Source organism: Harpia harpyja, chromosome 5 (assembly GCF_026419915.1).
Source record: "Harpia harpyja isolate bHarHar1 chromosome 5, bHarHar1 primary haplotype, whole genome shotgun sequence".
In the NCBI taxonomy this organism is placed as follows: Eukaryota; Metazoa; Chordata; class Aves; order Accipitriformes; family Accipitridae; genus Harpia; species Harpia harpyja.
The window spans coordinates 64,509,404-64,534,333 of NC_068944.1; the positions used below are offsets into that span (position 1 = coordinate 64,509,404).

At 40.4% G+C, this 24,930-nt stretch overlaps 1 protein-coding gene across 6 annotated transcripts in view; it reads right to left on the minus strand.

Moving 5' to 3' along the window:
• The window catches only part of SAMD12 (sterile alpha motif domain containing 12), a 182,168-nt gene that overhangs the window by 77,408 nt on the left and 79,830 nt on the right, over positions 1 to 24,930 (minus strand). For 4 of the 6 annotated variants that reach the window (XM_052787544.1, XM_052787548.1, XM_052787542.1 and 1 more), the window contains 2 exons: positions 17,797 to 17,937; positions 7,385 to 7,456 (listed from right to left, as the gene is read on the minus strand). The exons of 1 other annotated variant lie outside the window; for it this stretch is intronic. In XM_052787544.1, the coding sequence (XP_052643504.1) occupies positions 7,385 to 7,456; positions 17,797 to 17,937 (213 nt within the window). The remainder of the gene's footprint in view (positions 1 to 7,384; positions 7,457 to 17,796; positions 17,938 to 24,930) is intronic. One more of the 6 variants, XM_052787545.1, reaches the window with a different exon arrangement.

The following is a 24,930-nucleotide window of genomic DNA, read 5'->3' on the forward strand; positions in this document are numbered from 1 at the left end:
AACCAGTGACTTTCACCAATTCTGTTGTCTGACTTCCTTTGCATTTCAGTAGCAAATACTCACTGCTATACATTGAAAAATATGAATTTAAATAATTGCAAGAACCTGTAAGATCTGACTTTGCTGTCTGAAGTTCAAATAAATCCAATGTACTTTTCTTTAAAAAAGTAAATATGAAGCACAGTTTTAATTTAAAAACACATTAAATATTTTATACCCACTTTGCACTGCACAGTTTGCAACTGTTGGAAATACTGCAGTATGTTAACACCATTTTTAGTTCTTTGATTTTTTTTAAGAGGAAGGAAAAAAAACCCACGACCTTGCTGTGAAAAAAGCTGCAGAAGCACTTGCTGCCTCATCCCCCATAGAATCCAAGTGTGTGCTGGGGGCCAGAAACAGGAATGGGGTAGATGTGAATAAAATCAGCCTTTGATATTCAGGACTGTGTTGCAATAACTTTTGAGCAAACTTTTGAGCTGGCTTAAAAAAGCTTCTATTTCATGCTTTTGCAATTCTAACACAGGTTTTAAAATTTCAAGCTATTTAAACTGTAACATGTACAAAATCATGCTTCAGTACTGCCAGTATGGTTCAACCTTGCCTCTTTGACTTGTTTGACATTTTTCCTATCTCAGACACAGCTCTGAACCAAAAAGCTGAAGATGCCGAACAATGCTTTTAAAGCTCACAAGATTGGTTTGCACTTGTAACAGTTTATTTGTCTCTGTCTTCCCTTAATTTTAAATGAGATTGCCTCCTCATTTATACACAGCCTAAGTTGGACAATAAAGAGAATAGTTCTAAATAGGAGCTAGAGATACTAAAACCCATACAACTGGGCATGGATGAATTTTATTTTCTGTTTGGCACATCTGTTAAGCACCTAGATCTGATGTGACATTGAAAGAGAAGGAATTGTTCCCTGTGGTATTCTGTACACTTGAGACCACTCTGGAGAGGTTTCCCTCTGCTGCTGACAGCAATTCAGCTCTACCAGCCTATGCCAGTGGGTTTCCGACCTTGTTCTCTGTCTTCCACCTGGGCACGTTGTGTACCCTTGGCTTCCTCTCCCTTCTCTTCACAATCTGAGAATTGATGGCTGAGACAGGGATGCAGCTATGTTGGAAAGGTTTTGGCAAAGTCAGGAAACAAAGCACTGAAAGCAAGAGCGAAGCCCATACTGAGTCCATCCAATCCAGGATCCTGGCTCCAGCAGTGGCTCTCAGCAGCTGCAGGCACCCCACTCTGCATCTCAGACCTGGTTCACACCTATTACGTCCTCCACTTTCGTAGAGCTACACCATCCATTCCCATACTATTCTCCTGCTATATCCAGAAACTCCCACTGTGAATACCCCAACCAGGGCAGCCTTCATATCCCTCAAAACGCAAGTCAGTGGTCTAAGTGACTGAAGGCAACCCTGAACAGCCAACAGCTGCTCCGGTATTTGCCACTCATTTGTCCAGGTTCCCAAAGTGCGGCTGCAGCCAACGTTGAACTACAATGCTAGCAGCTACCAAAGAGCCACCCACTGTATGGCTCCAAATACGGACCATACCAAATGGAGCAGAACAAGCACAGAAACAGTTGACAGGACTGAGGTGTTCATGACAGAAATCATCTCCTAGCTGTGTTTTAACAAAAACCATGTTTGAGCCACCTGCAGCCACATTCAAGGAGTTTGGCAGCCATTCAGGGGATGTGCTACTTTCTCACAGGAAGGTAGAATTAGAGTAAAAATTTTTTTTACAGGATATATACAACCCACTGATATTGGGCTGGCTATATATCTTTAACTTGAGTAACACCCATTCATTTCTTGCTTTTGACTGGCAGGGGAAAAGAGGGAAGGAGGTCCCCAGCCTAAATGAACACAGGAGATGCAGATAACAAGCACAAAGTTCAGCTGCTTTCTGGAGTGAGCAGCACTCAGTTTGGGCCATATGAAGGCAGGAAACAAGTAAGCAAAAGCTCTTTTGTATACTCGTCACATATCCATATTACCCAACCCACCTGAAAAGCAAACATCCAAGAAGACAGAGCTCACTGCAAAAGATCCTGCTTTGCTCAGCCCTTCCAGACTAGTCCCAATTTTGAGAGGTCTCTAACCTTGTTTCAACTTCCCCCTAAATATTTAAAGCTAACGTTGAGCTGCCGGTGTTGAATCCAGGCTGTAACAGTTGTACTGAGAATCACTTGCTCTAGCTTGAAACCATGCCGACTCTAACGAAGCAAGATGGCCAAACATATTGGCCTCTGACACACAGGACTCCACTTGCAGGATGCACAAGACAGTAGGGCATAAATGTTATGAGAGGGGATGGAAAAGAACTATGGAGCTGGGGGGTGCCCTTTCCAGAAACTGCAGCCTCTGCCATGCAGTGCCAGATGGAGTTGGTCTGCAGATCACAAGTGTGCATGTGTGGATGTGGCACTCAGATGGGCAGGTGAATATGTATAGATCAGCTTTGCCCTTCAGCTTATCATGCAACACGTACATAAACAAACATCCAGCAAGGTGGGTCAGAGAATGGATAGGGGCTCTGGTGAAGCCCTGCAGAAAAACGGGATGGAGATGAGGGGCAAATCGTAGAAGTCTCGCAATGCATGAGAAGGGACGAAGCTGGATCAGACCCATACTGTCTCATTCTGCTAAGCACCAGAGGTGAAGGATTAAGCATATTGCCCACTATAGTTGAAAAAAGTCATGCATATTATCAGGTACTTAAAAAGGCTGGCAAAAATTGTGAAGGAACAAAACAAGCAATCAGAGCTGAGGGTCTGATTACCGAAACCCAGAAATATCCTTTTGGAAAGCTGGCCTTATTTGCTGCAAATCAGCTTCAGCAGCCAATTTGAAGCTATCACACCAGCATGCTGTTATATGTAAGTTAATAAGCACTTACTATTGATGGTTTCTGCAGTGGCTGTTTAATTTTTAATCACATCCTTAATTTACTGTTTACGTTTTTATCCAATTAGAGTATGTGTATGTGTGTGCACCTGTGTGACGGACAGAACATGGAAAACTGTGTTTATTCAGAAGTACAATGCCTTGCTTTCTAAATGAGGAGATATGTGTGTCTCCTGCTTGAAATTTTTTCACACAGCCTTCTTATTTTTCGGGAGAATGCCATCTCAGGCTGCTGTGCTATGTTGCACCATTCTGCTGTTAGAAATGGGCACCACTGACCTCTCTGTGTAATGCTGTACCTGGAGTTTGGAATTGAATGTCATTAAAATATCCAGTGCTAAGAAATAAGCAGTTTTACCGGCACTTTCCTGAACAGAAATCCCAGCATCCCTCTTCATCTGTAGATCAGACATTTAGGTAACACCCTGGGACACCCTCATCCTCCTCATCTCCCCCTATTTCAACCTTTCATTAGATTCCTATAGTCATAAAAACTAGATGCACTGGAGGGATGGAAGATGGATCATTTATTTTTAAGCACTGACAATTTTTTATGGTGATCAACAATGAAGTTCTCAATTACAGAGGGAGAGTAAATAAACTAAAGGATAGAGCTTCGAAGAGAGCTGGGTGATGACGGAAGGACAGGTTAGAACATCTCAGAGTCCAAGAGATGAGCTAATCACAAATAAAATAATATTACATTCCTATTACTACCTGACATGCTGGTTGGTGTAATACCAGTGATTAAAAAAAAAATCAAAAAAGGAAAGCCAGAAATGCACTCAGCAGAGGCATAATGTGGTTGATATGGATCCAGGCAGAGCTCTCAGGAGGTGATCTGACACCCAGCGCAACTCCCTGTGCCTGCACCCTCCACATTCAGACTGCCTCCGGTCACAGGCTCAGCTGTACAGCAAATTAGGACAGGCAGTAACAGGACTGCACGCTCCTCAGACAGGGACTGCTCTCACTCCCAGCAGGCAGAGGCTGAAGGGAAAAGGCAGGACCCTTTCTTTCCCCCACATAGCATCTACTTTGAGGAGAGATGATGGCAGGTACCTGAAGAGCTCCACAGCAAAGATTTAAATGGAGGTGCCTGACCAGGACTTGCAGCCTCCTCCTGCCATGTTCATGGCTCGGCACCTGGATACTCACATCCCACTGCAGCTGTATTCCCTGCATCCTTGAGAGCTATGCTGAAAAACCCAGACTGGCATCTACTTTATTTTGCTCTCAGGAAGGAAGAAAAAAGATGCAATTTTATCCCTCTGCAGTATAACACCTCCAATTTGATTTCTTTTTCTCTACAGCACAAGAAAGGTAAAGATAGGAAATCGATATGTTCATAGAAAAAATAAACATCTAAAAGTTCCCATAAAAGGAAGAAACTAAAGGGCTATGGCTATAGATGTCTTAAGAGTGGCAGAACAGGTTGGATTAATGTGCTGAGGTAAAAGACTAACAAATAGAAAGGAATAAACTGCTTTTGGAGCAAATGCTACAGGTTACAGTGCCCTTTTTCAGAAGCCCATTGCACTCAGTAGCCAAAGCACGGGGCAGTTATGCACCCCTTCACGCAGGAACTGTTCCTAAAAACACCCACCCCAGGGAACATTGCCGCTGAGTATGCACAGCCCTGCTCTCAAGGAACTGGACTCCTGTGGTTAAAACAAAAGCTGTCTGCATCAGCCAGGCAGCTCAAAAAGGCAGCTTCAGTTCTTGTTTTCTTCTTTGCCCCCAGGAGCAGGAACTTGCAGCAAGGAAGGAGGAGACTGTAGTAAAAGGGAGACAGGAAGGTCTCCAGTAGGCTCTGAGTCCTAAAGATAGCAATGAAACTAGCACGAAGGGAAGGAGGAAACCACCCTCCCACATAAGAGGAAACCCCAAAATAAAACCTTTTGGCAGATGGTAAAAGGCTTTAGCATTCAATAAAACAAACGAACTGCATGAGAATGCAAGAGAGCTTTAAGGGAGACACAGAAAGCCCAAACAAAAGACATATGAAGAAACTTGGTTTTTCAGTCATTCTTCTGTGTTACTATTTCAAGTCATTTTTTGATAGGTTTTACCAGCTTTTCTATTTAATTGAAACTATGCAGTTTATGGTTTTCAAAAGACTTATACCTTTATTGCCTGTACTAATTAATCATATGAAAGGGAAGAAGTTTTCAGTAAGTTTTCTGAATTATAAAGCAAAAGTTCAGTTCCCAATGAGCATTTCACCTGGGGCTCTCAGCGTGGTCCTGGCCTTCCTGTGTAAGACTGGACCCAGCTCCACAGAGGCAACAAAAGCCACAATCATAAAGTAGTAAAGATAATAATAATAATGGTTTAATATTTGTATCAGGCTCAATCACATCCAGATGAAAGGAAGAACTCAGAGGACTAGGATCTGTCTAACTGTAGTTATTAAAGCATTCATGTCTGAGAAAAACTGCCAAAGCACAGGTAAGTTATAACCCTATCCCAAGACAATATATGAGTCCTTGTCTGCTTCAGACTAAAGGACCATTTAAATTACAAGTAAGAAAACAACCCCAAAACCCCTTAACCCAGAACTTGTAACTCATTAATTTTAGCCTTTTTGGTTGGTGCTTTAATTCTACTACCAGTGAGCAGTAGTTAGCTCAGTTAAAAAAATGTTCGTAGAAAGTAATAGAATATGAAAGTTGATGTTATCAATTGTAGCAAAAAAAATCCATTTAAGGGCATAGCATAACCAAATTTTGCTTAACAGGTATAGGTAAAGACAATAAAATTAATAAACTAAGGCAGTACAAGACTGGTGTCAAATTAAAAGTGACTTGTCACTTGTTCTATGCTTCATGTTGAGAAGCAAAAAATGGGAAAAGCTACTTTTTCTCTATTTAATTTTAGCTATCCCAAATTAGATGGCGAGTCCTCCAGCTGACAGAGGCAAGAACCTCCAGAGGGCAATGCATTGCACCTATCATGGGCATCTGTTTTAGAAGGGCACAGATTATCTCTGGAGGTAGCTGTCGTTCTTCATTGATTATTTCAGTAATGCAAGCAATGAGTTCAACCAGACACCTAACTTTTAGCTGGCTAATGTAAGATGCAACAAAGACACTTCAAACTGCTCAAGCTAAAAGACAGTGTAGTCGTTTTTATCTCTGATTATGCCATTTTAGTAAAGAACATGCATAAAAAGAGTAAGATAAAAGCAAGTTTTGTGGGTTTCATTTTCAATAGTGATTATGAAATTAGGATTGCAAACAACATAGGCAGTGCACATCATCAAAAGAGATTTTGAGACCAAGAAAAAATAGGCTTTATACAGTTAAGAAAAAATTCTAAAGAGAATAAAATATCAAAATTGTATTTTTGATACAATAAAATTGGCAAGGGATCATATTTTCCAATTTTAGAAAGACCTATGTTGGATTAGGGAACAGAACACTTATGTTTCTGTATTTGTGGTTTTAATTAAGTTACTAAAAAGGTTTATGGATTTGATCCAAAGGTCAGCAAAGTCATTGGTACCCTTCATTGATTTGAATGGGCTTTATAGTCTCATGCTGTAGAGGAAAAATGGGGTTGATCCTGTTCTCATTTTAACTAGTTTCACATTTCGCTGAAATCAATGGAGCATTACTCCTTCATTTGCCCTCACAAAACCAAGAGCAAAGTTGAGGTCTCAGATTTTCAAAGGGAGATAATTGGGATAAACCAACCCATGGCTGGTGGTAGACATAAATTTATATTCTTCCTGGTAGAGTAGCTACTCTTGCTATTTGCTCACTGTGCTAGAATTGATACAGACTGTGTGCATGAAGAGTATGGATCAAGTTTTAAGTCAGCTAAAGACTTTCCCAAAGACACTAGCCAAGTTAATTATAAGCAGCAGAAACTGAAAGAAGACACTAGCTTTAGATGCTCCTAATTCCTAGAGACATCCTTGATAAAAGGCCTCCTCTCTTCTGATCCCAGCATCTGTTCACATTGCTCACCTAAATAGCCTGGGTTCTGATCATCCGGATCAAGAGAAAACACTGAAGAAATAAGTAAAATATATATTCTCATACCAGAATTATCATGTGATCAGCTAAGCCACGTAGAAGTACAGTAAAGTTTCCACAGTGACATTCCTGTTACTAGAGGGAATCAAAGAGATCTCAAAAATAGCAGTAACGGTATAATAAAGAAAAACATGAGTTGCTGACAAAGCAATGGTCACACATTTTAGTGCTTATCACAGCAGCTGATATTTAAGAAGGGAGAAAGAAAATTTATCAACAAACAATCCTAGCAAGCAAATATCAGTAAACAATAATAATACACTAGGAAGAGCTTATTAGGATTAGAAGAAAATAAAACACTGTTTTCATGATGATAGCTGAAAAAAACTCTGCACCTAAAGGAAAGATTTCTAGAAAAAGACAAAAAACCTCATAGATATCTCATTTTATGAAGATACATCCCAGCAAAAAGACATTCGTTACCTTGATGGGCTGTAAGGGCTGGCTGCTTTTCTATGACCCTCAAAAAACCACGCTCCAGGTTTAAGTAGAGATCTACAAAAGTCAACAATATCAGTGGTTAGTGTCACAGCCAACAGCTGTAACAGAATTGGATGGCAGCTGTACTGCTGGACACATTAAAGCAATTCTTGAGTCTAGAGAAAGACACATTCAGAAACTACCCAGGTGACAACTGATTTGTCAGTGGAGCTTTAGAGGTAGGACTATCCCTCCCTTCCTCTTTCCTGTCCCTTTCATCTGAAATATAGTTTGTTTGCTTCAAAGTCTTTAAAGTTTGCACCAAGAACTATAACTGCTGCGACACTGTGGGCGTGATCAGCGTAGGGAATTTTCGAAGGTCTATCTGCATCCTTATTGCCTGATGCTTTTAAAAGCCAGTCCATTGTCTAAGATGATGCTGATTGCTTCTTCTGGCATCCAAGATTCTTTAAATATGGCTGGCCATATTTAAATATGGCCAATAATATGGCCAAAATCACAAGGAATGGCTGAAAAGTGTTTCACATAGCTACACTCTCTGGAACAAGCTAAATAAATTCCTCACCAAACAACTGTAGCCTAATCAGCCCTTTAAACACACAGGCTAAAGGAAAATTAACAAAGGAAAACTAGAGCAGGAGATACTAATCTCTTGGCTCAACTTTAACAACCATCCTCAGTTACTCAGGAGTTCTTAAAGGAATGAAAGACAAAAAGAAATAGAGTAAGAAAGAAGGCTTTCCTCTTAATTTCTCAGGAAGACTGGAATGACCTAACAGGTTAAAGAAAGAGGGAAATGTGATTATCCTTCCCTCTCCATCTCTACCTCTGACATATGCCGAAGAGGAAAGAAAACAAGAACCATACAGCTTAGAGGACTTTGGAGAGTAAATTTTAACAACAGAAGCTTTGCATTACTGCTCCCTGAACAAAGGCATAATCAGTTAGTAAGAACCTCCTCTTTTTGCTCTGCAAGACCTTTTTTTCTTTCAGGTCTTTCTCTCAAAATGCAGCTCCTGGAAGTCCTACATATCAGTGTTCTCTCAACACAAAAAAGCCAAGAAGTAAACTTCAGAGTCTGCCAGCTGACATTACCGACAGTAAGCCCCCCAACTGGTCTCAGTAAAGAATGAAAGAATATGGCAAAACTACTTGTTTCAAGGCCTAGGTGCTGGAGTTGCTTCGACTCCACCTCACATGATCAAATGCCAGCTGATGGCAGCTGGGTATCCCAGATGAACTGACTGGGAAGATCCAAATCCTATTTCTAGTGGAAAGGACTCAAAACTCTAAGACCACGTCAATGTATATGCCTTCAGACCGTACTCAAGCTTGAAGGGGAACCTTGACATGCCTTTTTGTTCACATACAAAAGTCTCCAACTTGCTTATCCCTACAGTTCCTGAGGATGAGAGCTCTGGCCCTCTTGTGTGGTTGAATTGAGTATGCCAAGTCAGAGTCCTGACATTTTATACCAGGCTGTCTGGATATAAAACAATGTGTGCATTCCTGAGTCTGGCTATTTTCTAATCAGGTTGTCTTCAGGTGGAAGTCATTGTACAAGCCAAATGTATGTCAACCAACTACTTTTTTAATGATGTAGATAAGCATAACTGAGAATAAGCTCTAGGATGTGGATGAAACCTTAGTTGTGGTTGATGAGCTTCAGAACTGTGTGGCATTGCTATGTACATACTGCCATGTACATACGTCACTCTGACAATGAGAAAAACAGTCGAAGACTGACTCAATGCCCTTACAGATGATACCTCTGGAAAAACACTAAAGTTCTTACAGAGCTACTCACTGCAGATTTTCTCAATGTATCCTTGCTTTGTACAGGTAACTTTTAATAAATCAGGTGACTGGGAGGTACTTCTACTGATAAAAACTTCGAAGGTAACACTATGAATAACAGTATATATTTAAATTTTAGGATCACACAACACAGCCGTAGCTGAACTGCAAACAGAAAAATACTTTTTTTAAAAAACAGCAATTCCCTGCCACATTCCGATTCACATTCATGTTGCAAATTAAGGCTGCTGTATTTATGCTGTCATCTGCTGGAATTAGCACTTAAAAAAAAAAATTACAGGTGCTTTATGAGTACTTAGGCTGCATAGAGGAAAATCAGGTATTTTTTGAAAACTGTTCAGAATTTTGTTAGAATTCAGAACTCCTTAGCGTCAAGGACCACAAGATCATTGTTAATACATTTCAATTTATTATTTTATAGGGAATCAATTTCAATTAAAATCCATTCAAATAGTGACTGGAAAAATTCTATAATATTGATCTTAAGGGGGAACCAGCATAGTTAAAATTATTAATCATACTTGAGCATGTCATAAAACACTGGGCTAGTACCCATGCTTTATGATCATGTCAAATAAAGAGTTTAAAAAAATCCACCCTTTCCTTTGTGGAAGATGCCAGAGATCTGCATACTGCTTAGTAATAAAGAAACAGTTCATAACACTGCTGACTGCCTATGTATAACTAAGTAAATGAAGGTGCTCTATCATATGAAGCATAAAAGCCATTAAGAGTAAACTTTTATTTGAATAGAACCACATTCATTTTTAAAATTACATTACAGAAAGGCTTTTAAAGAATGTGAATGAAAAAAAAGAAGCTCTTAAATAAAACAGGTTCTTTTTACAGAACTTAGAAAAGCAACTTTATAAAGGCATAAAAAGGAGAGGTTTTTCTTCTGCCTCCCTTGAATCTTTCCAGTAATTATAAACCTTTATTGCACAGGCCATAAATGCTAGTAACAACAGGAAGAAAAATGCTTTTGAACTATTTGGCAATGTTCACCTTCAGGGATTCAAAACAGCAAAACTTTATTTTACATTTTCAAAAAGGCTTTAAGTGACTTTCATGTTTGTTAGAAGTGCCAATATGGTGAAACACTTTGCAAACAGAATGCATCCATGCAGGCGTCAGCAACACCAGTTTCATAAAATGAGAAAGATGCTGTTACCAAAGAAGAGGGCAATTCATCCAGCTTTCAGACCAACTTTTTTCAGCGTAGGAGTTTACATCTAGGCATAGGGAGTGGGAATTGATCTCACCTAAGCTTAGTCATCTACCACGTAGACAAATACATGTGGCAGCCATCCTGAGCTTCTGTAATAATCGATGGAGAGCAACAGGCACAATTCATCTGATGCATCTAAAGTGTGATTGGTGTATCTGAAATAGAGAGGATGTGTAGCTACTACTGCACGCACGCGATAGTACGATTGCTTAGAGTCTCTGTGGAAGGCAGAAGATACCCAAATGAAGGCATGCCCAGTTAGTCTTTGGCACTTTTGGCACCACTGAGGCTGCCAGTGACTATATTCTAGTTTGTAAAAACACTCTTTGTGAACAACTTGTTTCATGACAGAATGAGACAGATCCTCAATGGACTAAAAGAATTAGGCAGGGAAGTACTCTTCCTAATGCAGCAATTCTGGATGTTGGGGAGCCCAAGGAGATGGGACCACAGACCGCGGCCAGGATTCTGGGCTCTGCCTAAACAACATCTGCTACGGTCAGAGGCAGAGTACTGGGACAGAGGGATATGGATCCAAACGAGAATGGCATTTCTTATCTTCTTATTTCCAATGCTAGCCACTCAGTTTGACGATAAAGGTGTTAGTTGATGAAGACAGCCAGGTTTTGAACCAGAAGCCCAGCAGTCAACACTTCTATGTACTTTCTAAGGGGTCAGAAGTATAGTTAGGGCTCCAATTTCCTCAATTCTTATATAAAACAACTACCATCCCTAATTCTATTCTATGTCTGATTTCTGGAAAAATCTCCTTAGAAATGACAAATATGTTACATTGTAAATGGCACCATCTTACAATATGTGGACTTGATTTATTTAAACTCTGTGTGAAAGACTGTACCTATTCCTGGAATCCCTTTCACCAGCCTGTTCTTTTCGGCTGGGTGAAAACAAGTGATTTCTACTGGCACTGATCACAAACAGCTGTTGTTAAATCACAGCCTCCGACTGCTCAAAACTTTCCTATTCAGTTGAAAGTCTCTCATGACTGGCTGCAACACAAACAGCAATATTTTAAATTTTTTTTAAACCTTGAGCAAAATTGTTTTTTCTCTTTCCAGTTTACACAAGTGGGGAAATACTTACATATATGTATGTATGTATGTATGTATGTGTGTGTGTGTATGTAACGTCTATTCATCAAATATGTAAGACAGTTTTGGGTATGCATTAGCTCAGAAGGACTAAACTTTCCAGACCAAATTTTCCAGTAGACTGACTTCTGAGAAATTTGAAAAGCAGGAATGAAAAAAAAGAAACATTAATAAAATACTAAGAAAACCAGACAACTGCAATCGTGTCCTTGCAATCATACAAAACAGCTAATACTACATTCCCAGTAGACTGAGTTGCAGTATTATTTATAGAAACACATAAAAATGCAAGCACATCATAATATTATACAGCTAAAATCTTGCCATAGAAGTTCATCAATATGAATTTCATAGTTGCATACACGTTTCCTTATTCATATTCCAAACTAATATACTACGCATATTGAAGGACAATTCTGTGCTAAACCTATCCAAAGTGCATTACAATGTATTGTCCAGTGTATTGGAACTTATTTTACCTGTCAGCTGAATCACTCAGTTATTTGGTATGAATATGTATTAGCATCAGAGCAATAGCTAAAAGGTAACTAACAGAACCATAGTAATTCAATGGTCTACCAGGGACCATTGATTGCACTGCAAAGTATATTCTTCACGTTAGAAACCAGCGACATGAAATTCAAATAACTGATGCCATAGATGGAATTTGGTATTTATCGTCACTGATGCATGTATTTTAAACATTTTATCTGCGCTCAAATACACACTCCAAATACAATATTCTGCTTCAGCTAAAACAAATGAAAACTATAGAGAACCCCTCAGTGCATACTTGTCACCTGAAAAAAATGATTTTCAGAAGTCTTAACAGTGCCTAAAGTCTGAAAAACCTCTCAGGAACAACCATGGCTTCGGACTCCAGAGCCGACATCCTCTGTAAGTGCTGAAAATGTCCTTGACTGTGAGTGGGAAAAATACAACAAAACCTGCTCTTTTGTAATCTAACGGATGGTAGCAAAGTCATTTCACAGTCTTGGAAGAGCAGTGTTACAAGTGCTACGATTCCTACAGTGGTACAGGAAAAAAGGACATACAATGGAAAGGAGTAAAAGGGATATGGACATACAGTGAAAATAAACCCACATCGAGACAAAGGTAAAGATTTCTTTACCTCTAATCAGGCAATTTAGCATGTTGAGTCCTGGAACACAGTTCTGATGCTATGATAAGGGATAAACCACTACTTTTGGGTAATTTCTGACAGTGTTTCCATGCTATACTTTGTGTTCAACTCACAAGGTCTCTCAGAGATGTTAGAGCATAACAGGAGCACAGAGCAAAGGAAATCAGCAGGGAATTAAGTTTGCTGGAGCTCTTCTGAAGTATCAACTGCTTTTTTCTGTGCCTTGGATAGATGCCATGTATGTAGCATATGCAAGAAACATTTGCATAGTAATTTGTGCTATAAGAAGAAAGGCCCTTCCTGACTAGCTGGAAGCTTCAGGGTTAGGGAAAAGAAAAAGGTGAGGTCAAGACAATGAAAACAAAAGAACGGGTGCCTGGTAAGAGGACAGTCAACATTTCAAAAGCCGCACGCCTCTGAACACCACCACAGGGACATGAAACTGAGATTCCCCAACTGTTACGCACTTCCCCTGCCAGCTGCCTGGGAAGGCGAACACACTGCCTACCTGGAGCGCTCGCAGAGGCAACATCTGCTGTTTTTAACATACAAGAAAGTATTTCTGGCGGAAGGAACTCATGATTCCTCGGGTGCCAAAACCTTGAGTCCAGCATGTACCCAGGAAAGAAAATAGTACATCCTGGAAGTGTAACAGGATGACCCTCTATCACAAACCTCGGTTGTTCTGACTTCTTTACAGGGATGACAAAGAAATGTGCTGTTCTCAAGCAACAATTCTTCAAGGGACATGAAGGACAGTAGGCAACAGCACTTCAGATACCTCAGTATCCATAAAGCCTACACAGCAGGGGGACAGCAAGCTGCAATCATCTTAACTCCAAATGACCTTCCAGTTCTGCACTTTGCAAGGTCCCATGTTCTCAAATTTTCTGACCACTCAAGTCCCTTTTTAGGCAGGTGTGTAACTCCCAATCGTTCATGCTGTGTACTGGAGCCACCACAGCAGCGAAGGTCTTCATATGCAGGAATTCAGAAGATGGGAGTGAGTCTAGTACTTCAAAGCTTTGATTATGGAAAATGACAACAAATCTCCTCACATGCAGTGATGCAAGCTGGAATGGTTCCTCCCACCTTCAACATTCACAGGGAAGAAGTAGATAAGGTGAACAGGAAGTAGCACCATGTTTCTGACAGCCTGGGAGGGTTCAGTGCCAAACAGCTCAATTTTTGATCAAGCCTGCCTTTACTCTAGTATCAAGAGGCTGATAATGCTATAAAAATCCTTATGACACGTTTCAGCTAGGGAGAGTTTCATGGTCCTGGTTTACTCACCACATGGACCCTGACGGCAATGTTTCTGTTACAAGGTTCCTCTAAAACCCAGTGAATGATCCATCACCAGAATACATGGCTCTTACTTCATGTTTCCTTAGAAGATGAGATGCACCTTTGAAGGCCCTCTAGTTCGCCTCCTGGAAGAATACAGTGCTAGGGTACTATAACAGGTTTTGAATGGGACTATTTTCAAAATTGAAGGAGGGAAAAAAAACGGTTTTATTGTGGTTATCATTGGGCACATATGTTTTTCAGTAGCTGAGCACCACTGCAGGATGAGTAGAAAACTTACTGAAGAAATAATTTCAATAGGTACCAACAGCTGTGATGATTTTCAATGAAGCATAAGGCTTTATTCCAACACATTTTGCTAGCAGGAGAAATACTTTTTTTGAAGAAAATTTGTCACACTCTGTGGCCTGGCAATGTATTCAAGTAGCACTTTGCCCTGTATGAAACTCAGAGAGTAGCTTAGGAGAGGGCCCAACGTCATCTTAAATGCAGGTATCATTTAGTCTAAATCCAAAAATGCTTCTTAAGCGCAGCCTTATTAGCAGATTGCTGTCTATGGATACTTTGCTCAGAATCACACATAGCACTGTTCTACCACTTTGAGGACAGTCTCTTCTATGTTAGCCAAAAGCAGGACTCACATTGAAAAATCTCAAAATAACTTCTCTGTGTAGTTATGTGAGACTTTTTTTTAAAAATGATCTTTCAACTCAGGCTTACAGTGATAACAGTACAATAATGATGTTTCCAACAGCGTGCAGCTCTCCCCAAGAGACATTGGAAGATATTTTGTCAAATTAGTTCCTCAACATCACCAAGTCTGGAAAAAAGCACAGATCAGTAGTTGGGCCTGTGCCCTTCTATCCTAGCGGAGGTTGGAATAGCGTTTCTGCTGATAACAGCCTCAATCAGGCAGTTCTTACTCCAAAGAAAAGTCTTCCTAAAACTCAAGACAAGTCTTCAATTACACAATCACGTACTATTCTGGCTTTAAGATCCCCAGAACAGACTGGATGGTGTGTCCTGAACGAAGAAGAATGAAACAGTTTTAAGTCATTTTCTGAAACAGGAGTAGAAAAGAATGCTAGCTCTCTACTGAGTTTTTAAAATGAGGTTAACTTTATCTGTAGACAACAGAACACAAAACCGCTTAAAATATCTGTTAAGTATTACATATTTTTTTAAAAATCTTTCCCCATTCGCTTCAGCTTCAGTTGGGGTATGAACTAAAGTCAGGGGAAGTCTTTTTGCTGACATCAATGGGCTCTGAATTAGGACCTCATTGCTTGCAACCCAGCTTGTGTGCTGAATTAATTCAGAAAGGGGTTTTAATGGCTTCTTTCCCCTAACGATCTCCTGAGCTGTGCACTGACAGACAGAAGAGGGCTTTTTTCCCCCTCTTTTTGGAGGACAGCAAAGCACAGTGTAGCAATAGCAATAGCTACACTGTGACCTGCATTTTGCAAGTGGAATTTCCAAAAGGCAGAAACTGAATGCAAATGTGTTACTTTTCAGAGAAAAACTGTTCTCCAAATGTTCTCCAAAACAGAAAAGCACTTACAGAAAGCGATTCCAGTAACAACCTAGATTAGAAATGTATAGACCATAATAAGAATACGAGTGGACACAGTTTGAAGAAACTGGGCAAGGGGACAGGACCAGTTTCAGAGAACAACTGACATACATACAGCTTTACAGACTGCTGTAGTTGAGAAATTGTATCTTAACCTCATTACTTGCAAACAAGCACTTTCAACAGACACACACTGCACCTTGGTGTAAATGAGGCCACAAGGGGTAGGAATACTGCTGTCATTCTATCACTCACTGTCCCCCCACTCTGGGATCATACGATTAACACCGCTCTGCTGCATAGGGAAATGTTTTATGGACTGTTGTGCTGCCCCATGACTTCAGCTCTATTTAAGAAGGCTGGAGTGGAGCTGAAGTGCAGCGCAATGGCCCGCGCCACTGTGGGGGAAGACAGCAGGAGCTGCAGACCACCAGCTTTTTGTAAGCTTGTGCTGGCTTTCATAAAGCATATGGTGGCATGCCTTTATGGGATCAGACTAAATAACGATGTTCTCTCTACATGGCAGAGAGAGACTACATTAAACACACATCCATGCATCTATCACCAGCCTGGCCTTCATCGTCCAGCATGTGTTTATTCACCCTCTTATCAAAAGCCCAAAAATTGTATCCTTAACTGCATGGGCAAGGAATAAATCTCAAAGGCTGCTTCCCTGAATTCCTTGAAATGGCAGTCGCCACTGTCTGACTGATCATGACTTACAAATCAGTTGATGCGTCCAGAGGGGAAGCAGAGAGAAAAAATAAAGGAGAAGCCCGGAAACATATAGCTTTCAATGCCAAATATAGGTTTATGGAGAAATGTAGCTGGACAGCGGTGATCAACTGACCCAAATTTATAGCTAGTGGGTCTCATATCAGTAAAATCCCAACTTCTGTAAACAGGCCTAAAACAGTGATGGTTGATGACCAGAACTTTGCGGTCTGGCAAACTCTCAAGTAACACTCCACATGTAGGGGAAGAGAGAACCCAGCCAGCACTGAAGAAAAGGATGTAGGAATAACGGAGGAAAGGATGAATGGATGAAGGGAAAAGGAACAGTTCTGAACATCCGGGGAAGACACTGATGCTTCAGCATGTGCACTGCCTTTGACATGACACAAGGTAAGGTGAGCTCATATTCACAGATCATGGCAAAATGAAGAAGCCCTAAAGCTCCTCATCACAATCCACGTGACACAAAGCCTGAAGGAACAATTCAGTTGAGACATCAGCTCTTTCAGATAAAATGCAGCTTACTCAACTAATCAGAGAGTTTTTTCCCAAACACAGTGAGCAAGACTTAATCAGGAACATAATGTCATGTGTGAAGGACATTTTGTTAAAAATACACTGCGTGTACCGAAGAACTATTTTTTTCATATGATGTGACATATAACAGGCACTGAACCAAAACACCACAGAAGTATGTGGTTTATGCTATCTCACTGGACTACCAAACAACATTTAACATTGAGAAAATATTGCAGATATATAGTAAAGAATCTCTAAATGTTCCTTTACACTACTGCCACAATGATTGCTTTTCTTCCATGTTACCACAGCTGTTAAAAAATCTTAATAGAGAGCTAATAACACAAGTCATCATAAACCATCTTAACCTCATCTGGAAATATGTACGAGCTCTTTTGTTACTCCTTCTTCCCTGCCTTCTAACCAAGATCTCCATATTGAGCCCAGTTTTGCATTTTCTTAGCAGCATAAATTAGAAGCAACTCTATTCAAGTCAATGAAATTACTCCAACATATAAAAGGAATCAGCCATCTGCAAATAACAGAGTCTAACAGGTAATTTTCCACTGACAGCTCTTACCATAAAACAGGTTACAGAGATTACTCTTTTATCTAACACTGAAAGTAAACAATTAATGCAAAATGTACAATGTCTGTAAAGACAGCATGTTCACTACTTGTGCCCTTTATATGTAATTATTTTCATCTTAGTAAGCAGACAGTTAAGTAAGACTACCATCAAGCTGTAGATGGAGCCTATTCATCATGCAGCTGAACATCTCTATTTATTTATGCATTATTTTACCTTTTGTTCCCACCTTGGAAAGCATGTGGAATCTATGAGACATTTTCATGCACCATTTCTTGTGGAAGAATGTCAAGTCACCTTTTATGCCCTAAGGCAAACTTCTCCCACCTGATCTCAATAACCGTCCATATCAAAATTATTTTTCATACCTTGTGTAAGTAGCTGGAGGTTTCGGACTTCTTCTCTCACCTTCAGCTGAAGGACTTGCTGCAGAATGTGCTGTCGCAGGCTTTCCTGGGCAATGCCCATTCGTTCAAGCTTTTTGTCAGTAAGCCTCAGCAAAGCACGGCCTGGATGCAAATGGCAAGAAGAAAAATCACCCAAGGATTTCCATTAATGCAATATTCTCACTCTGACAGGATAATTTGCTGCAGAAAAAATTCTCAGCCCTGAAATACCTCAGTCTGAGAGGTTATTGTTTCATCAGTTAGGTACTTCCTTACTGTCAGAGATCAATGTTCCACTCCTTCCTTTTCTTTTGATTTTCTGTATTGTTTTGGTGCTTTGTGAGACATTTAGGCACCTAAAATAGGTATCTTGTGCCATTTTAGACAACCAATTGCTGTTCTTAAGTGCCAGCGGGTCTCCCACAGGTGGGATATCCCCTGTAAGTCTACAATTGGTCCAGGTGCCTAAATAGACCCTCACCTATTTTCAAGCATCTACATTACTGTCAAGAAACAACCAGTGAAAGTGAATTTTACCAATTCAATCAATTTAAGATATACTGAGGATGAATATTGTTGCATTTCAGATATAGAATCATAGAATAGCTATGTCTATAGTGTATAGATATGCCTATAGTGTAATAGCACCACTTCTCAGGAGGCCCCTGCACTTTGTGGTCCAGCCTTCCAAATCCCTCTCAACAGTAACCTATCACAGCAAAACAGAAAAAAGAGCCAGACATTTCCCTTCACACTATCAGTTATATCTAAATCATTCCTGAAAAAGATGTTTGCCCAACTACAAGGAGCCTATGGTCTTTGCAGGCAATCACTCCCAGTTTGTGGTTTCAGCTGAAATAGAGTTAATTGTCTTCCTAGTAGCTGGTACAGTGTTATGGTTTGGGTTCAGTATGAGAAGAATGTTGATAACTCACGGATGTTTTCAGTTGTTGCTAAGTAATGTTTAGACTAAGGCAAGGATTTTCAGCTTCTCATGCCCAGCCAGCAAGAAGGCTAGAGGGGCACAAGAAGTTGGGAGGGGACACAGCCAGGACAGCTGACCCAAACTGGCCAAAGGGGTATTCCATACCATGTGATGTCATGTCTAGTATATAAACTGGGGGGAGTGGGGCTGGGAGGGATCGCTGCTCGGGAACTAACTGGGCATCGTTCGGCAGGTGGTGAGCAATTGCATTGTGCATCACTTGTTTTGTATATTCCAATCCTTTTATTAGTATTATTGTCATTTTATTATTGTTGTTATTATCATTATTAGTTTCTTCCTCTCTGTTCTATTAAACTGTTCTTATCTCAACCCATGAGTTTTACTTAATTTTTTTTTCCAGTTCTCTACCCCATCCCACTGGGTGCGGGGGGAGTAAGTGAGCAGCTGCGTGGTGCTTAGTTGCTGGCTGGGGTTAAACCACAACACTTCACCATTAGGGTAATATTGAACCATAGTCCCACGCGGACTGTAGATGTTAAAAAAATCAAACAATCCACACTCCCCAGATTTTGATAGCGGAACTCTGACTCCATCTTTTGGGCATAGCTATGCTGTAAATAAACAGGAGGAAGGCAGCACACTGGCTGAGCCAACACTAACAAGTATTTGGACCAAGCTGAGAACCAAAGCATCAAGCAGAGCTTTACCTTAGGAACAAAACCAAAACTTACTTTCTTTGGTCTTCACCACTACTGTGATCTAGTACAGTGAGGAGCACCTTGCAGCGCTCTACTGACCCTTGATTCCCAGTATAAGCATTTGCTATCCAAAGGTGCCCTGGCCAATAGCAGCAAATCACACTGGAGCTTACATTGATACTACCTTTGAAAATGGCATGTTGTTTGATTCACTTTTTTAAACAGACTCAACTTTTTACCTCCTCTAGTTCTGACTTGTGCTGGTTTCTGCTGGGATATAGTCAATTTTCTTCATAATAGCCGATATAGTACTGTGTTTTGGATTTGTGCTGGAAACAGTGTTGATAACACAGGGATGTTTTCGTTATTGCTGAGCAGTACTTACACAGAGCCAAGACCTTTTCTGCTTCTCACCCCACCCCACCAGTGAGCAGGCTGGGGGTGCACAAGGAGTTGGGAGGGGACACAGCTGGGACAGGTGACCCCAACTGACCCAAGGGACATTCCATGCCACACGACGTCATGCTCAGCATATCAAGCTGGGGGAAGAAGAAGGAAGGAGGGACGTTTGGAGTGATGGCATTTGTCTTCCCAAGTCACCATTAGGCGTGATGGAGCCCTGCTTTCCTGGAGATGGCTGAACACCTGCCTGCTGATGGGAAGTGGTGAATGAATTCCTTGGTTTGCTTTGTTTGCATGCACAGCTTTTGCTTTACCTATTAAACTGTCTTTATCTCAGCCCACGGTTTTTCTCACTTTTACTCTTCCGATTCTCTCCCCCATCCCACCAGGGGGGAGTAAGTGAGCAGCTGTGTGGGCCTTATTTGCCAGCTGGGGTTAAATCACAACATGACTGTAAGCGCTTTTTAATTATTAAAAATCCCTTCTTTGATTTCTCAGGCTTTATTCTGAAACCAGAAGAAGATAGCAAAGAGCAAGTTACTCCCTCTGCAACACAGCATCCTCTGTGCTACCATTACTCTGGCTTTTGGATGAATGGTACGATTTAGCTCATCATAAAGTGTTACTCAACGCAGGAAGATAAGGCCTTTATTCAATCTCTTTCCTTACAAAACAGCAAGGAGTACAGAATTTTTATGATTATTTTAATTAAAAAATTTAAGATAAATGCCAAGAATTTAAAGGGGTGCATAATATTTGCCCCAAACCAAGCAGTTAGTGGTATACCCTTCACTAACTGCTAGATTTCATTCACAAGCGGTTCTGTGAAGTGGTTAGTGGGATCTTGATACAATGCAATGTAAAATACTGGGATATTACCATTAACAAAGCAAGATGTTATTCATCAGATAAAAAATGACAGGGTTCACATTTTCTGCCCTTCCATGTCTCTCAAGCACTACACACTACAGAGGATGACTTTTTGGTTAGGAAAACTTTCTTTGAAATCATAAACAAGAAGAATTCTATGGGTTAATGTAATAACAAAATATGGAAATCAGTCTCTTACAGATCAATGTCAGCTGTCCAATTCCCCTGGTGATACAGATAGTAATAATGACTTCAATTTTTATATCGTCTTATCGCACTAAAACATCTTAAAGCAATTTATAAAGGAAGTACAGCAGTCCAAGAGTATGGTCTGTAATGTCAATCTAGCAACTGAAAGCAAACAAAAAATAAACAAGTCATCAGTTTAAAGAGTGCCAACATGCATGTCATCTTAGGGCAAGGAGTCAGCAACAGTAATATGAAAGGACAGACAGCGGCTATGCCTCTCATCCAGTGCCCTCCACCTCTTTTTGGCCATGGATATAGTCATTACTCTTTGCTTCCTCTGGGCAACTCTTTATTTCATATTCAAATCGGTTTTCTACCCCAGACACTGCCTTTGGAAGTTGAGTGTGCACAAAACAGAGGCGTCTCTTTTCAATTCCTGGCATGCAAGTTCCTCTGCAGCTTAGGCTCAAGCACAATGCCATTGGAAAAAATGCTTTGACGCATACTATCTGCAGCAGCTTGCACAAGTTGCCTTTAATTAACTCTTTCTTGCACCAAATCCAATGTGACATGTTGAGGCAGTGATGAGGCGAGAAGGCAAACATCCAAATGTGGCATTTCAAGAATGCACTAAGTGACCTGAACTAAGAAAATTCAATCTTCCCCATACTTTCTTCCCCCTCAACACTCAGAACAACAACATCCAAGTCAGAACTGGAGTAATTTTTTATTCTGGTACTAAGTCATGCCTTTGAAAAGATATCACTAATGCCTAGATCAGTCTCCAAAGCCACTTAGTTACTAAGGCCAAGGTCCTGACAATGATTTCAGATGCTTCACTGTCTTGCTTCCTGTGCTGTACTTATCTGAAAGAGTTATCATTTGGTGCTAAGACCTCTGTAAGGGTTATTGAACATTGAAACCAGTTGTCTGGAGAGGTTGTGGAGTCTCTGTCTTTGGAAGCATTCAAAACCTGACTAACAAGGTCCTGAGCAACTTGCTGTAGTTCCCCCTGCTTTGAGTAAGGGGCTGGACTAGATGATCACCAGAGGTGCCTTCCAACATCAGCTGTTCTGTGATTCTATGAAAGATAAAGTTCTATTTTCTTTGAAAAAGAGAAGATTAATGAAGGAAATTAATAAGCATATACAAAAGATGGTCATTTTGGCAAGAATCATGGTTAAAACAGAGAGAGAGCTATACAGTAAAAATTGGGGATAGATTTTTAATTTTCAGAGAGTGCTGGATAGAATATATTATCAAGAGCAGAACATGTAACAAATGTAACATTTTCTAAGAGTGTACACTGATCTTTGCTAGGACACAAGTAAAGGAACTTTACCTACATCTCAGGAAAATTTCCCAACGCTACAGAACTGGTGCTACCTCTTAGATGTAGTGGCTACATGCATAGAAGAGACCAGGAGATTTTTTTCAAAAGCACCTTGACCAACAGAACCATAAAGATCGCAGTCACAAACACCTACACCTTGGCTCTAGCTAACTGCAAGGCTGGAAACCAAATGCTTTAAAAAAAAACACAACTCCCTCAGTATCTGTACACATCTTTTAGCACCTAAACCCCAGCCCTCTCATACTCAGGACAGATCAGCCGTGGAATGTTCTGAGACACCCTGAGGGCAGACACAGAATATGAAATACTTTCCAGCTTAATAATGGATTGATGGCCTAATTTTTTCTAATATGACTTAGCTGCTGCAGATCTCATTTGATCAAGCTGGGATTAGATGAAAATTTGAATGGAGGGAGAAACATTGCACGCCACAGAACATTAATATGAGTATGAGCATTGGTCCAGTGAGGTTGGCACTAGCCCTAGAGCAAGGAATGTGGCACAGTCTGCTGTACCTAATCAGAAATGCTCGTACCTCCCTGGACCAGTATAGCCTACTGCTCTTCTCCCCAAGTCTGTGAAGCTGCGCCAACTGCCAGTTCACAGACATCTAGAGGGACGCCAGTGAGAAGCCTTGAAAGTACACTTGTAATGGAGGTGAATGAATAGGTAAGAAAGGACTTATTAAACATGTAGAAAGAACTGAAGAAATACAAGGAAATGAAAGCAGATAGTTAGTAAGAGGCTGGTCTCACACAAAACCCTGAAGAAAATTATGACTAATTTAAAGTTGATGACAATGATAAACCACTAGTGGGAAAAAATGATGTGTGTGAAATATGGCCAACAAAGGTGATCTTGTCTCCTGAGTACAATGTGATAGGTATACCTGAATACCAAGAGAAGATACTCAGTTTACTTACCATGGGACACAGAATCTAGGAAAGAAAGAACAGGGCGGAGAACACAAGGACATTAAAAAAAGGTCTAATGCCAGACCAACAGCTCACCTCCCCCTGTATTCAGAGTGGCAGTAAGAGATATTTTTCGGCAGAGCTATTGGGAGGGCTACTTTCTGAAGTCACTCCCTTTGTACTGTGCCAGCATCCGGAACTGTTATACTAGGGTTATTAGAGAATATGGCATTTTTAGCACCTACTTATTGTCCTGATATCCATAAATTTGTCTTTTTAGTCTTCCTGATACTGTCTGCCTCTGCAGCCTCCTGGGGTAGCAAATTCACTGCCCATTTTGTCTGTTTTATATTGATTTCTTACTAATTGCTTCAAGTGTTCTCTAGTTCTTGCATTGCAGTATTTCGTTAACAGTTCAACATTCAGCTTATCTATTGCTTCCACTATTTGTAAACTTCAGTCATATGCCTTTTGATCATATTTCTGGATGGATCCAGCTGACAAACCTAGAAAAACAGGAACATGGGATTCATCAAGCCCCTAAATTATGCAAGATGAAAACTTTTTCAAGTTTATACTAAAATGCTGCAAACACCATTTTAAACTGTTGTTGACACAACAGGATATTCTTACTTAATTGATAACAATGTGCTTCTCTAGTTTTGGGGTAGAACAATTTCAAACATATTGCTTTTGTATTTACCTCTTTAGTTGCACAAACATATTCATAATTCTAGTTCACTGGGCTTTCCTACTTGAAATGGTCTGGTCACAGCTTTGCTCTGGCTGATTGTTAGCTTCTCTTCATTTCAGTGGTTAAAAAGCAAGCCTCCTAGGACTTACCAAATAAGAAATTTCCATGACAGAGACACAGACATTAATATCGTTGTTCAGGTGCTGGTGAGACACAAGCGTAAAATTCTCATCATATACTCAGGAAAGAAGAATTCAAACAAGAATAGGCAGAGAGAGAGAGGCTATGACTTCATAGTGAGGAATGGTGAAATTATGAGACGAGGCGAGAAAAAGAATAGCCACCTACAGAATGAAAAGGGCCTCATGATGGCAGTGGAGGGAGATGAACATCGGGCAAAGAGAAGAACTATTAAAGTAAGGAACTAAGTTGAAGAGAGAACAAATGGATATGAATACACTTGAGGACACCGGGTTCAGAAACATCTTGTAGAAGAAGAAGCACAAACCAGAAATCAATCAAATTTTAAGAGCAAACTTGATATGACTTCATGACGCTGTTCTTGATAACCCATCAGATCTTCTACAGTTCTAGATTTTCTGCTTTCCACATGAGAATTTAAAAGCACATCTCTCCTTCTCGTGCCAGTCTCATCACTAGTCAACCAGACACATCAGCCACTTTGTCATCAATGCCTTGTGGCAAATCTATAGCTTTTCTTGCAAAAGCAGTTAGATCTGGCTCATCTTACTAATTATTTTAGCCCTAAGACTGGTGCAGACTCTAGGTAAACTGCAGCTTGCACTACCACCCTCTTTGCCCCACTTCAGCTATCTAATATCTCACTAATCAGGGAAGACTCACTTGCTTCAAAAGTAAAAATGGATTCATTTTTCATCAGACTCACCATAGCAGCAAACGCTTTTTGATCTACCTACTGGCATAATGGCAGCTGCCACCCTAGGTGAAGGAGAATTAGCTCCCAAAATTGCTATTGGTAGCTGCCTGGTACTTCTGTATGGACCAGAAGGAGCAAAGACGACTATTTA